General features: G+C 36.9%; 1 protein-coding gene across 1 annotated transcript in view; it reads right to left on the reverse strand.

The window, feature by feature from the left end:
* eys (eyes shut homolog) overlaps positions 1 to 15,587 on the reverse strand; it is a 238,982-nt gene extending 223,395 nt beyond the window's left edge. The window contains exons 1-5 of the mRNA XM_051917822.1: positions 15,094 to 15,587; positions 10,517 to 10,676; positions 4,112 to 4,216; positions 1,664 to 1,803; positions 796 to 959 (exon numbers count right to left, since the gene is read on the reverse strand). Of these exons, the coding sequence (XP_051773782.1) occupies positions 796 to 959; positions 1,664 to 1,803; positions 4,112 to 4,216; positions 10,517 to 10,676; positions 15,094 to 15,225 (701 nt within the window). The 5' untranslated portion in view covers positions 15,226 to 15,587. The remainder of the gene's footprint in view (positions 1 to 795; positions 960 to 1,663; positions 1,804 to 4,111; positions 4,217 to 10,516; positions 10,677 to 15,093) is intronic.
* Positions 15,588 to 16,048: the final 461 nt, after the last annotated feature.

A 16,048-nucleotide genomic window follows, 5' to 3' on the forward strand; every position in this document is an offset into this window, starting at 1 on the left:
ATCGTGAATAAAACACAGCTATTGACCAATCAGAATCAAGGACAGGAACTAACTGTTTTATAAGTACTAATAAACCGCCAATATGCAAGCTATTAAGTGTTACTTTTTTTTTTTTTTTTTTACCTCTATTGCAGTTTGGAAATATAATTTAGGTTCTATGGCAGTACTTAGACACAATGACATTTGGTTACAGGACACTCGAAAAATCACTGTTTGATGCTACTGACATTCAAACTGCATCAGGTGCCATATCTGATTTGAGAGCAGGAGCGTATGTGAGGGTTATCACCAAATAATGAATACATTTTGCACTGTTCATAACACAAAACTCTCATATGGCTTCAGAAGGTTTGAAACATAGAACATTAGTCATATGGAATATTTAGGGTGTGAAATTGTCTTTTTTGGAGCCTGACAGTTCATAGTCACGACAAACTGTCAATGTTTAGAAAAAATGTGTATAGTTCTTTACATTTTTTGTTCAGTGGAGAAACAAAGCATACAGGTTTGGCACAACATGAGGGTGAGTAAATAATGACAGAATTTTCATTTTTGGGTAAACAATCCCTTTCATTGCTAATTTTATTTGCATTTGAGTTCATGCAAATATATATATATATAACCACATTAAAAATGCATTTCATTTGTTTTATAAAACCTTTGTATGAACAAAACTGAATCATATTTGAATTAACTTAACTTCTAAGCAAGGCATTTTCTGTACTCTAAACAAACCTTGCATTAAGAGATGTGGGGGAAAAAAAAAAAAAAAAAACACATCTCACCCAGACTCACCTGTACCCACCAACCTCATCCACGCAGGTGGCTCCGTTCTGACACCTGTGCTGGACACACTCATTTATGTTGACCAAGCAGGTCAGCCCAGTCCATCCAGGTGCACAAACACAACCATAACTGGTGATGTTGTTAAGAACACAATGTCCTCCATTGGCACATGGCTGTCAAAATGAAAATCAACCATTATTCCAGAACAATCCTTCATTTAAATATGTGTGTAAAGGTAATTCTGGTCTTTTGTAAACAGGATTGCTTGGTCCCCATGTTAAATAAAACATGCTGGTTAATGAAGGAAAGCTAATGCATTTTAATTGCCATTTACGTTGGTGATTACCAACACAAGTAAAACAAATCTAAATGATCAAGCGTATTCAAACGGGACATGCAATTTGCCTTTGGTATATAGTTCAGTCAGTGACAAAGCGTGCAAGCAGCTTCACACATCTTCAAAAGAATATAGCTGGCTAAGAACATACTTTTTTTTTTTTTTTAACCCGCTCCTTTCATGTGCTTAAAAGGAAATGGAAGAGGGTGGTGTATGCATTTTAAAATGAGTTCATGCACTAAAAAAAGTGCATATTCCTTCTTGTTACTCTGAATAACTGTTTACACTTGATCTGACTCAAGCTTTTTGATTGATTGATTTATTTACTTATTTATTGTCTTGTCACTGGTAAAATAGTTTAGTTGACTGGAAGTTTCGTTTGTTTGTTTGATTTTATTTAATTTATTATTACTTTTGTTTGAATTATGGTAACCATAGTGTTAATGCGCATATAAAATCACATTTCCTCAGTTCAGAACACTGCGATGGAAATTATTTGAATTACGAGGGACTAGAAGAGGCTGACAAATTCTGACCTACCTGTAGATAGCGAGGGCACTGAGTGTGACATACATGGAGCTGGTCGCCTGGCAAATCCTCACAGAACGTCCCAGGAGGACAGGTGACATTGGGAAATGCGCAGGCGTTTATGTCAATCTCACAGTCAGCCCCAGCGTATCCTGCAAAGGGGGGTAAGAAACGCAAAACAATTTGAAGAATCGCTTAGCCTTTACCGTTGCTGCTTCCTTGATTGGGAACTAAAAGAAATCCTGTGCAAAACTAGAATTTAAAAGATTAAACAAGATTGAAACATCTTCGCTCTTGTTAATGCCTTTGAGAACGCACTGCATATATTCCTCATGTCATTGTGCCTCAATCAATAAGGTCAATCAATGAACATGAAGCAAGCTGGAAATCAAATTCTTTTCTCCCCACCCTCCACCTTCTTTGTTTCTTGGAAAAAGAAAGTAAAAGAAAACGGCAATCAATTTTTGAAAGCCTATTCAAAGCCTAAAAGCCAGTCAGTGCAAGTGAAAAGAACAAAATTGTAAAGGTCAGAAAGAGGCCAGGCTAGTTTGTTCAAGGGCTTTTGGAGTGAGAAAAAATAAATAAATAAACTGGCTTGCTTGCATTTAGTTTACATAATGAAAACTAATAATTTCAAAATACATTCACATGGAGGCTTAAGCAGGAAGATCACACTTATGAAAATTAAGGATGGGTCAGGATGGTCGACTATGGTCAATTAGAGAGGTCAATTAGTAAATTTATGTGTATTTTTTGTCATTTTTTTAGCTTTAATATTTTTAACATACAAAAAGCAAAATGTACAACTTAGACCAACAATTAAAATTGTTTTAGTTAATTTACACACGCATTTAAAAACAACTTTTAAAAACACTGAGACCCCTACGTTCTGTTCCATTCCGCTGTGCTTCATCCAGCTGTTTTTTTTTTTTTAATATTTTATGATTTTGCAAGCTCTTGTTTACAATAACACCAACAACAGTAATAATTACATTAAATAAACTGGACTGCCTCATGATCCAATTCAAAATGAATTAAAAAAAAAAGTGATCCAAACCTTTTATCCAGTGAAGGAAAACAATTACAGAACGTTACATAAGTTTATAGATATTAAAGAGTTAGTTCACTTAAAAATGAAATTTCTGTCATTAATTACTCACCCTCATGCTGTTCCACACCTGTAAGACCTTTGTTTATCTCCAGAAAACAAATATATAAGAAAACAAATAAGCGACGAGAATACTTTTTGTGCACAAAAACAACAAAAATAATGACTTTATTCAACAAATTTGTCTCTCCCCTGTGATTCTGCTGCTCACGTGACCAGAGCCGGCCAATACTGAGCCGCCATTTGGACATAAACACGGAAGCTCGTAAATAGCATAGCAGAATGAAAGGGGAGAGACAAATTTGTTAAATAAAGTCGTTATTTTTGTTTTGTTTTTGCGCACAAAAAGTATTCTTGTTGCTTCATAATATTAAGGTTGAACCACTGTAGTCACATTGACTATTTTAACAATGTTTTTACAACTTTTCTGGACCTCGAATGTGGTAATTTCATTGCTTTCAATGGAGGATTTGAAAAACCTCTCAGATTTTATCAAAATATCTTTGTGTTCCAAAGATGAATGAAGGTCTTACGGGTGTGGAACGAGGGTAAGTAATTAATGATAGAAATTTCATTTTTGGGTGAACTAAATGATATTAACTCTCTTGCAAACAATCAAGGCCCACATGGCTTGAAATCATTTTTGTAATCTATGCTCACTGAATCACTGAGTCAATGGTAAGTTACTTCTTTTATGTTCTGCATTAAAAATTAAGTCTAAAAGGTTTGGAATGACATGAGGGTGAGTAAATAATGGCATAATGTTCACTTTTGGGTTTGGGTTCATTTTTAAGCATTTTATAGTTTTACATACTTTATTGTATACATACAGTTATACATACAAGTATTTATTACAGGTATTATTAAAAAAGAAAATGCATCTTTTTATGAGAAAGTCATTCAAATGATTCTCCTTTTTGCATCTCTTTCTCTGAGTAGCGAGCACGCGTGGGCAGATTTAGGGAGGGGGCGTTTGGGACTCTGGGTCCTCTACTCATTGAGCGGAAGGGAGCAGCTGGCAGAGAAGCATGCTTGTAACCCCGCCAGTGAGTTGCCAATCTCTAGGGTGAGCCATCAGGTTGCATCAGTGAATGCAAATCATGCCTCAGAAAGAGTGAGCAGAACCAACAATTACGGGAGGAAACCATATCAATGCAGTGGCCTCAAAAGGGAAGAGCATTTCATAACACAATATTGACACAATTCTGCAGTACTAATGAGCTCTGGCAGTGTGAGAATGGGAGTGATTTGTTCAGCTGTCAGTCAGAGCCGCTGGTGCTGGCACGGTGGGGATTTGTGGCACAGTCAAAAAAAGAAAAAAGCTCATTCTCAGAAGTAAGAGAAACTCGTACCTGAAGGACAGGCACAGTTGTAGTATCCAACAAAGTCAGTGCATGTTCCCTGGTGCTGACAGGGACTGGAATCGCACTCATTTACTTCAGCCTCACAGTAGCGTCCTGCAGGAAGACAGGGGTGTGAATGGAGTGTTAGTTAAGCTTTTACGCTCCGTCTCCCCTGAACATATTGACTTCACTTTTGACATTTGGGATTTAGAAACAAATTTGGAAACTTTTTCCCCCTATGGCTCACTGTGGGTGCACGTCACAGAGAAGAGAGGCCAAATAGTATTTTACATCCCGAAACACCCACAAGAAACTAATTCAGCAACAGTTCAAAGTGCCATTTACTGAGTCACAGTTCAGACAGTTAACGCAGACAGACTGTATGCAAAATGATACAACATATGGAACTAAGAGAGATGCCAAAGAGGGGAAGTATATAAGTGACTCAACTTTTGTGTAAAAGGCAATGAAAAAAAAAAAGAAGTGAGGAGGCAAAGAATGTCAGAATAAAGAAATAGTGAAAATAGCCTAAAAATGGAAAATCATTCATTCCGAAACGGCATGATTTTCTTAGAGTTGTTATTTTTAACTAAAACTATTAAAATATAACATAAAGTCAGAATTGTGAGATATAAACTCGCAATTCTGAGGGGAAAAAAAGTCAGTTCTTTTTTCCTCAGAATTGGACTTTATAACTCGCAGAATTGGAGTAACTCCAGAATTGGAGTTTATATCAATTATAGCAATTGTGAGATTATAACGTGCAATTGTGAGTTTATAACTTGCAATTCTGACTTTATTTCACACAATTGTGAGTTTATATCTCTCAATTCTGACATTATAACTCGCAATTGCAAGTTTATTTCTCACAATTTTGAGAAAAGAAGAAGGAGGAGGAAGAAAAAAAGTCAATTGTGAGATAAAAAGTCGCAATTGCCTTTTTAATTTTTATTCAGTGGCGGAAACAAGCTTCCACACTAAGGGCACTATTATATACCTGGCGCAATGTGGCGCCAGGCGCGACACAGGTGTTTTTTGCTAGTTTCAGCCCGACACAGTTATCATTTTCACATCCTGCTTCACGTTGTTTAAATAGCAAATGCATTTGCGCCCATTTGTGCACCCATGGGCGTGCTGGTCTGAAAACGAGGTGTGTTCAGGCGCACTGTTGGCGTGTTGCTATGTTGAGGCAACTGAAATAGACGCCACCATTGACCAACTGAAACCTGGTCTAAAGTCAATGGCAAAATATTTTATTTGTTATTTAAAGGGTGTGTTAGTAATATGCGCCTATATGCGGGTGCACAACGCACGTACACTCTGCTTATTACACACACAGGAATGCGCAGCAGCACACAAACATGCCAAATATTAAAAATAAGAGAATTACAACGTAAAAGATTATTATTGTGTGCATAAAGATAAAAATGCTTTGGTGGAATCGTGCTTTAACCTCGCGCACGAGCAGATCCGTTTCCTCGCTAGAGAAGCGTTCAGTTTTTCTGCTTGCAAATTCCGCCATGTAAATAGCAAATCCGCATGGTGCAAGCGCAACTGCCTTTTAAAGGGAATGGGAGAGGAGACTCTGATTGATATATTGCACGTTACACCCAAAACACACCCATTACTCATTAAGAGAATAGGGACAACCTTTTTAGACCATGCGCCAGGCACGCCGACCATTTTTCCTGTCCTTAAACTAGCAAAAGTGGATTCGGACACTTGCGCCGTGTGCTTTAGACCATGCATTTAGATTGTTCAAATAGGGCCCGTAGAACAGAAAATACTAAAAATACTAAAACTGAAATAAAAATAAAATAAAGCTTATAATAAAGCTAAATAGAAATAAGAAAAAACTAATAAAAAGAACAAAAGTGCTGAAATTAACTAAAACTAATGAAACTAATAAAAACTAAATGAAATTTTAAATGCACCATTTAAAATATCTAAAAGTCTTTTTATGGTACTATGATTTATTTATTTATTTTTTTTTTTGTAAAATGAGCTTGACAGACATGGTTAAGATTGTTCAAATCTGTTTTCTTGTTTCCACAGACAAAAAAAACAAAATGTGATGAGTACATATGTATATAATAATTTATTTTAGGGTGAATTATTCTTTTAAGAAACACTTTTGAACCGAATGCTCTTGAAGATTTCGGATGGCAGCACATTATAAATTAAGCTGCATCGTTATCTTCAGGTTAACCTCTGCCAACTTAATAAGCAGGGCATATGGGATTTTTTTGGATGTTAAGGCAGTTCATATTTACAGCAGTTAGTAATCAGCAGCAACTCAAGAACTGTTCTGAAGGTCATATTCCCAGCTGATTGGCAGATCTGAGTCTAATGTTTTTCATCCACACACTTTTTTGTAACAATTAACGTAACATGGAATCAAATCAATCAAATCTTCGCATGGAAAAAGCAACGCAAGCTGTAGAAAAAAAACAAAAAAACATTTGAAAGTCTTATCCAGTGCAAGATCTGCTTCACCGACGCTTTTCTCTGCTGTGAGAGAAGTCACATTATCTTCCCTCAACATGTCGTCTGACTTTTGGAGGAAGATTATAATGAAAGCACTTGACATTTCACATTGGCCTTCTGGCAATACAGTGGTGAGAAATGGGACAGGAACGGTCGTTTTTAAGTCTCTGGGGTCATTAATCGATGGAGATATCGCCAGCATCATCCAGATGTCTAAATAAAACATTGAGGTTTGAGCTGTGACATGTTTTCTCCTAGTAGTATTCTAATCTATTATACAGCCCACAGAGAGGCAGAAATCGTCAGGTGCCTCTTGTCGCATGTGGAAAGATGAATTTCTTCATCTGCTAAGAAGGGAAATAGAGCCATCAAGGAGACTAAGAGGTGATAACAAGGACACAGAAGCATTGGCGATTATCCCGTTGACAATATGAGATCTGCTATGTATGTAATACTAAAAGAAATCTCTCAGGGACGGCATTTTTCAGACAATACAGCTTCATAACATGTCACGGTTTATAGGTGTCATAAAATGCAGATCATCTATAATTCATGTAAAATGCCTATAAAAGACTTGAACTGCAAAAGCACTGAACTGCAATGCATATCACAGAGATCAACACGTCATGACTGATGAAATCCAGTAAATCATTTCTCATTTGTTTATTTGTTTCTGGGTTGTTTAGGCAAATAGCTCCTCCTGTGCTCATGCACTGGTGGCCAAGCTAATGAAAGATCTTGCTTTCCCAGTTAGATTTACCGATTAAGTGTTCTCTAACCTCTATTTGCCCTTCATTTAGCAGGCATGATGAAACAAATTACAGAATAATCCAGTTAGGAGGGCAATGTGCAAAGATGAGTTACGGTAAAGAGATGCCTCAGGGCAGCGGGACTCGTCTCGGTGGGACACGCACTCTGAGTCACATTAAAGCGGATGATATAGATGTTGGACATGAAACTGTGTCATTCAGGCTAGGGCAAAATTCAGAACTGGCTCCTTTTCAAATTCATGAGTTGGAATTTGAATAGAACTGGCCATGCCCACAGGATGTTGAATGACAAGAAGAGTAATTTACTGAACTGCAATTCCAAGAATTGGCCTAACATAAATTTTGTAACCAAACATAATTACATCATTAATTTTCACTAAATATGCCTGTTTTTTTCCTGATAGGTAGAACATGTTTTCCTCAGTATGCCAAAAAAAAAAAAACAACAACCACCATCTAACAAACAGCACCATTAAATGTGCATACTTTATAAAAATAAATATTAATATGAAAATATACTAATTATATATTGATGGTTGGCTTCATTGTTCTGAGTTAAAGTAGAGCACTCAAGGAAATTAATTGCTCTTCTAGTATAAATATGAAATTAATATTTCTGGAAGTTTCCTTTTACTCAAAAACAAACCTTAAAGCTGCAGTCCATAAGTTTTGCCTCTTTGTCGCCATCTCTGTTTAAAACCTGAAATTGCAGTTATTAGCGGAATTATCAACTTTACGTGGGTTGTGCATTGGTACGGCTTAGGGCTGCACGATTAATCGTAATCGAATCGAAATCGCGATTTGGATTAGTGCGATTATGACATCGCAAAGGCTGCGATTTTTAATTATATAAATATGTACACAGCGTGTTAGTGAAAAGCTGCTCTGTGATCGGTAGTAAATGACGCTCCACCTGAGAGCACTGCATTAGAAAAAGGAACACACGTCAAATATACAAACTTTCCAAACATGAAAAGCCTTTATGAACTTCTTTTCTAACAAAAGACAACATTTACTATGTTTTTACTCCAAACTCACTTCATAACGTCAGTTGAGTGTTTGAAATAGCATTTTGATTAGCATCGGATTATAAATATACTTTATTATTACGGAAATACCCGAGAAGGCTTGAAGAAAACATATAAAAAAAATGTATTGTTGTAGTCGTCTGTTTATTTTATTCAAGTTTAATCAATCAAAGCGTTCCTACCTTCTTTTTATTCAGTCACAGCGATAGCATGATGCACATTGGGGATTTCCTGGAACAGCGTTTGTTATATTGCGTATATTTGGAGTATCTGTTTAAGGGCGCCCTCCGGCGTCCAGTATGAAACAGACATGTTTAGCGCCAAGTAAAGCTCACTCAATCCTATTCAGGGTAAAAATAGGAAAAATAATTCCTCTCTCTTAAGAACTTTGAGGGGAACGTATAATCAATATGTTTTTCTCCAGCGTACATAAGTGTACAGGGTTTTTTATTCCACGGTGGATGCATAAGAGGCACGTAGTTCATATTAAATACATGGACTCCATTTTTGATTTTGCATACCTCCTGACAAAAATAAAGAAATTATTGAGACAGATTTTTATCATAATATAATATTTGATAATAAATCCTTAGACCTTTCTAATGATTTATAGACATACTGCTTGCATGTTAACAGGTAACCCCACATTTTGTCATACAAGTTTTAAATATTATTTTCTAATTATTATAGTAATAGTAATGCTAAATACTTTAATAATGAAAGTTATTACAACAGTAATATTTCTTATTTGGTTTAATATTTTTATTTAGCAATAATGATGATAATAATAATAAAAATAATTAGTCAAAATAATATATTAGCACAAAATTTCAGGCCAAATTGTGCAGCCCTACAAACAAGCAAAACAAGCCTGGTAGTGTTTATAATTTTTTTTTTTCATATGTTTTATAAAATCGCATTTTAAATCGCAAATCGCAATTTTAACCTGAAAAATCGCAATTAGATTTTTACTCCAAATCGTGCAGCCCTAGTACGGCTCCTCAGCGCGGATGAATCTAATGTTTTCTGTCAGTCACCACATCGGTGTGGATTCTGTACTTCGAAATCACAGATTCTACGTCTTGGAAGAAAGACCAAAATAAGAATTTTCACCGGAAAATGTCACATGTCTGCCACTTTTGTTCTGACCAACAGAAAAAAAGCATAACAATAAATCACGCTGCCAATGGTGATTAAATCTAACGATCACTTAGCTTGGATCACGTCAAACCATGCAAATTATTATTATTGTTATACTTTGTTCTCAAATTATTAATGTTAACAACATCAGCATTGCATGACTATGTGTATTTAATGTGTATTATAGCGTTACCTGTAGATTTCAATTTCTGTAGTCATTCCACAGTCCGAAGTCTTTTGCTTTTGACTACGGGTGAATCTCCAGTTGTAACTGATGATTGTCATTTGGACCTTTCTGGATTACAATTTACCAACAAAACGTTAAGTTTAATTATTACAGCTGCTGTGAGAAAAGGCTATAAATGATCTGCCGCCTGTAGCATCCTTACATGCCATATAGCCTACTAGCTGGGACTCCTTCTTTATGTAAACAGACGTGATGTAATGACGCAATGACGAACGACTGCATGCTTGAATTTCCCACGGAAACCCACCAGTACCACTCTTATTAGAAAACATTATTACAAGCTTACCGTTGTGAATCGGGCTAAGGTAAGGAAATAGTTTTGAACACTGGCTGGTTATGTACTTGCTCAAAAATTGATTTTGGATCATTTTTAACCAAAAAAAAAAAAAAAAAGTTACGGACTGCAGCTTTAAATCAAATTCAAGAATTATAGTTACAAGTCTGAGTGTCATGTAACTTTCTCAAAAATGTCCCCAATAGAACACATTCACTAGCTGACAGAAATATTTTACATGCTATATTCAGATTTATACGGATATAGCAAATTGTTTTCTTATATGCAATCTCCGACACTGCATGAAAAGGTGACAATAATTCCCTCTCCAATTCTACTGTAGAAAAAAAAAAAAAAAAATCGATATGAGTGTGGCTTTAAAAAGCTTCTGCTGCCAAACTCTGTGCAAACTTGAACATAAATCAGGATAACATATTCCGGAGTTTGTTGATATAGTTTTCTTTTAACCTGTGTATCCAGGGAGACAGGTGCACATATAGTGCGGGGGTGCAGTTGGCTGACTCATACTGATGCAAGTAGCTCCGTTCAAGCATCTGTTTGGATAGGCTAAGCATGCATTATCCAAGTACTGACAAAACTCCCCCATCCATCCTGGTGCACAGAGACACTGTAGGGGAAAAAAAAAAAAAAAAAGTAATTAACCTTAATTATTAGATATTCAATCAATCACCAAAACACTAAATACTTCTACAATCATGTGTTTAAAATATATACAATCCCCTGCTGTTCTTGTAGTTCAGTTAAACATGCATTCAAGCTTTTGACGAAAAGGTAATTATACTTTCTAATCCCCTATGGTTACAAAGTAAAGTGTTACTAAAGATCCTTAAATCAAAAGTCTTAGCCAATTCAGTATTTGGTAATTCTAAGAATCGTTTTTCAGAAGGCAATATTACAGCATAGAGTTTAGGAAGATTAAAGGGGGAGAAATAAAGTTCAAGAGAAGAAAAATGTTGTTGATGACCAACAAATTCATCATCAATTTGCTAATGAAAAAATGTGGCCTGTTTCCTGGACTCTGTCAAAGTTTTAATTAAGGATGTGACTGATTAGAAATTAAACAACCAGATGTCTCCAAACAGCATGTTAACCAAATCAGCTCTTATAATAGCTGATGTTTACATACATCACAGCAACTTCTGCAGAGAAACAGGCTTTAAAATTCCAATGCGCAACGGTAGCCTGCAGTTTTTCAAGTTTCAGATTTGTTTTTAGGTTATTTTTAAGGAAAGCCATATATATCAACCATAAAGTCTTCAAGAACACATTTTGAGCTTTCCGGAACGTTATCAGCACATTGTAACATAAAATAGAGAACTTCTACTTTTTTAAATCTTTCAGAGTTAATGCTGACACACTCAAAAACTATTTTTTCCCCTTCATTTTTGAGAATGTTGATATTTTTCAGGCCTCATTTTTTTTTTTATACCTGTAAAATAAATATTTGAACATTCTGATTAATGAAATGGTTTAACTAAAATTTTTATTTGTGTCATTATTCATTCACCTGCATGTCATTCCAAACCTGTATTCTATTATGTTTCCATAATACTTTCCCACAAAAGGAGAAATTTAAAAAAAAAAAAATTTAATAGTCAGGATCAATCATAAGTCATTCACTCAACATAAGACATTGCTCCAAAAATATTTTTGTATTATATCAAAAGAGCATTTAAATTCATACATTTTGCATAACTGTGACAGATCCCCATGTATGAACAACCAATTTGATAGTTTAACAAATTGCACTTGAAGTAAATCAATTCATGTGAAGCGCATATTCTAGAGCACTTCATAACAAAAACAGATGCGACTACATCAATCGACAGCTTATAACTGTGACACATCACTCAAAGTGCAGATCTGTTGATGGGAGTGACAGAAAGATGATATTGAAATAGAAGAGCATGGCTGAAACCTTGAGACATGAGCATAAATCAAGGATCCGATTATGTGACTGCGAGACTGATATATTAAAAAAAAAAAAAAAAAAAAACTCTTATAAATTAACAGATGTGGGGCAGGGAGAGATTTTTGGTGGATGTTGGGATGATTATTTGTCATGCCATGACTGTATTTGCATTGCCATTTTGGGTAGGAAATCAAAAGAAACAATCTGACTACTGTATACAGTATCTCACAGAAGTGAGTACACCCCTCACATTTTTGTAAATATTTTATTATATCTTTTCAAATGATACTTTGCTACAATGTAAAGTAGTGAGTGTACAGCTTGTATAACAGTGTAAATTTGCTGTCCCTTCAAAATAACTCAACACACAGCCATTAATGTCTAAACCGCTGGCCACAAAAGTGAGTACACCCCTAAGTGAAAATGTCCAAATTGGGCCCAAAGTGTCAATATTTTGTGTGGCCACCATTATTTTCCAGCACTGCCTAAACCCTCTTGGGCACCAGAGCTTCACAGGTTGCCACTGGAGTCCTCTTCCACTCCTCCATGACGACATCACGGAGCTGGTGGATGTTAGAGACCTTGCGCTCCTCCACTTTCCTTTTGAGGATGCCCCACAGATGCTCAATAGGGTTTAGGTCTGGAGACATGCTTGGCCAGTCCATCATCTTTACCCTCAGCTTCTTTAACAAGGCAGTTTTCGTCTTGGAGGTGTGTTTGGGGTCATTATCATGTTGGAATACTGCCCTGCGGCCCAGTCTCCGAAGGGAGGGGATCATGCTCTGCTCATTCATGGTTCCCTCAATGAACTGTAGCTCCCCAGTGCCGGCAGCACTCATGCAGCCCCAGACCATGACACTCCCACCACCATGCTTGACTGTAGGCAAGACACACTTGTCTTTGTACTCCTCACCTGGCTGCCGCCACACACGCTTGACACCATCTGAACCAAATAAGTTTATCTTGGTCTCATCAGACCATAGGACATGGTTCCAATAATCCATGCCCTTTAGTCTGCTTGTCTCCAGCAAACTGTTTGCGGGCTTTTTTGTGCATCATCTTTAGAAGAGGCTTCCTTCTGGGATGACAGCCATGCAGACAAATTTGATGCAGTGTGCGGCGTATGGTCTGAGCACTGACATGCTGACCCCCCACCCCTTCAACCTCTGCAGCAATGCTGGCAGCACTCATATGTCTATTTCCCAAACACAACCTCTGGATATGACACTGAGCACGTGCACTCAACTTCTTTGGTCAACCATGGCAAGGCCTGTTCTGAGTGGAACCTGTCCTGTTAAACTGCTGTATGGTCTTGGCCTCCGTGCTGCAGCTCAGTTTCAGGGTCTTGGCAATCTTCTTATAGCCTACGCCATCTTTACGTAGAGCAACAATTCTTTTTTTTTAGATTGTGCAGTGCTGGAAAATAATGGTGGCCACACAAGATTTTGACACTTTGGGCCTAATTTAGACATTTTCACTTAGGGGTGTACTCACTTTTGTGGCCAGCGGTTTAGACATTAATGGCTGTGTGTTGAGTTATTTTGAGGGGACAGCAAATTTACACTGTTATACAAGCTGTACACTCACTACTTTACATTGTAGCAAAGCATCATTTTTTCAGTGTTGTCACATGAAAAGATATAATAAAATATTTACAAAAATGTGAGGGGTGTACTCACTTCTGTGAGATACTGTATACACATACACAATATTTATATATTTGTACTCATCTGACACTTTATTAGGTACACCTGTTCAACTGCTCGTTAAAGCAAATATCTAATCAGCCAATCACATGGCAGCAACTCAATGCATTTAAAGCATGTAGACATGGTCAAGACGGTTTGCTGAAGTTCAAACTGAGTATAACAATGGGGAGGAAAGATGATTAAGTGACTTTGAACATGGCATGGTTGTTTGGTACCAGACGGGCTGGTCCGAGTGTTTCAGAAACTGCTGATCTACTGGGATTTTCAAGCACAACCATCTCGAGGGTTTACAGAGAATGGTCTGAAAAACAAAAAGCATCCAGTGAGCAGCAGTTCTGTGGGTGAAAATGTTTGTTGATGCCAGAGATGCGGGTGATTTGCATCATGGATGTGCAGCCGACAAATCTGCAGCAACTGCATGATGCTATCATGCCAACATGGACCAAAATCTCTGAGCAATGTTTCCAGCACCTTGTTGAATCTATGCCATGAAAAATGAATGCAGGTCTGAAGGTAAAGCAAGCAAGGTGTACCTAATAAAGTGGCCCGTGAGTGTATATAGACAACATTTCTCTACAAACTTCCTAATGCCACAGCATATACATCTCTTTTAATCCACAAGTTCTCATTTAGCTTCTCTTTAAGCACTTTCACACCAAATAGTTCTAAGAACTCAGTTATAGGAACTGGCCACTAGGATAGTTCCCCAAGAACTAATTTTCCCCCCAGGCCATGTTCCTGGTTGCATTAGCACCGACAATAGGAACTCTGAAGTGGCTGACAGGGGTGTCTTTAAGTGCGGCATGTACAAACGCTAAAAACCGCTGGATGGAGGATGCCATGATTGGAGCTGTGTTTGTTGTGTGTCGTGGGTTTTGTGATAATGGAGATGGAATGTAAACGCGTAATTTACGTAACAGAAAGAGCAAAAATCTCCTATGACAACTTTCAGTATTACATATCATCGAGGCAGAGAAAAGAACACAACCCTGCAGACAACAGGTAAATGCCGTTATCGCTGTTTTCCATGTTCGTGAAGTAAATATGTTTTCACGGCTTTTTAAAAATGCTGGGTGCTGGTTTTTGACATATGTTTGACCAATCAACATACACTTACGTCACTGATAGTTCCTATAGTGCTGGTTTAGACCCTACTCTGAAATTGGAGCTAATTTAGTTCTCCCAAAAGGAGTTCCTAGAACTAAAATTGCTCCTGCGGTGCGAACATGGCAAAATCCAGGTACTTCAGCCAATAGTTCTAGGAACTATGAAAAGGTTCCTTGAGTTCAAAAGTCCCTTTTAATGGAGTAATATAACAAATGTATGTGATCGGAAATGATTTTTTTTATGTGCAAATAAACAACTGCAAAAAAAAAAAATAATAATAATAATAGGTTACTTACATTATATCCTCCAACTAGGTTGAGACACAATCCCTCATTCAGGCAGTTAATACTGAACAGCTTGCAGAAGTCAATTATTTCTTCACAGTTCTCTCCAGAAAAACCTTGCCGGCATCTACAGGAAGATGACATTACCTTTAGCCACAATAGACTTTTAAGAGGGGAAAAAAAAAAAAAAAAAAAAAAAAAAATGGCCGAGAGTAACAATCAGGGTTGATAAAATGCAGGCACTTTATGCTGTTTTTAGATGTCACTGGTGTGTCATTATCACCATTATGTTCTTTGGTGACATTTGTGGAGAATTAAAAGACCCTTTAAGCAAACGCATGACAAGAATGTCTGTTAAATGTTCAACCTCTGGCACATATGCTTCATGAATCCTCTTGTTTCCTTGGCCTCAGTCAGATCTTTGTCTTCCTTCTGCTGTGATAAGACTTCAGTAATATTATTCTGACACAAAGGCAAGATCACTCAATTATTAACACAGACTCCCAGGTGACCAGCTGCTATTGCTTTTATCTGCCCTTCTCTTTACACACACACACTATCATCCTCTAGTCATTCCTTTTCTCAATTTTTAATTCATTTTTCCCCTTTCAATCCCTATCTTATCTTACGTTTGTCATTTAGTCAGAGGGGCCATCAAATGTATTGATTCAAGTGATCTTTGCTAATAAAAACTAAAAAAGATGAACAGGAGCAAGAGAAGACATAGCTGTGAATCCCCCAAGGACTGTAAGATCTCATAAAGTGTAGCGGATTCTAAAACTGTAGCGGATTCCCTCATTATCAGCAGGAAGTAATTCAAAAGCTGTCACAGGCTGAATATTGAACCTTACAACTGGAAATTTAATGAACATTTCACTGTCTACAGACAGTATTTCTATTTTTGGCCTGTATAATCACATACTAAGAAACACACACAATCACAGCATACATGACATTCAGCGTTTCA

The sequence above is a fragment of the Ctenopharyngodon idella genome, chromosome 13 (assembly GCF_019924925.1).
Source record: "Ctenopharyngodon idella isolate HZGC_01 chromosome 13, HZGC01, whole genome shotgun sequence".
Lineage (NCBI taxonomy): Eukaryota > Metazoa > Chordata > Actinopteri > Cypriniformes > Xenocyprididae > Ctenopharyngodon > Ctenopharyngodon idella.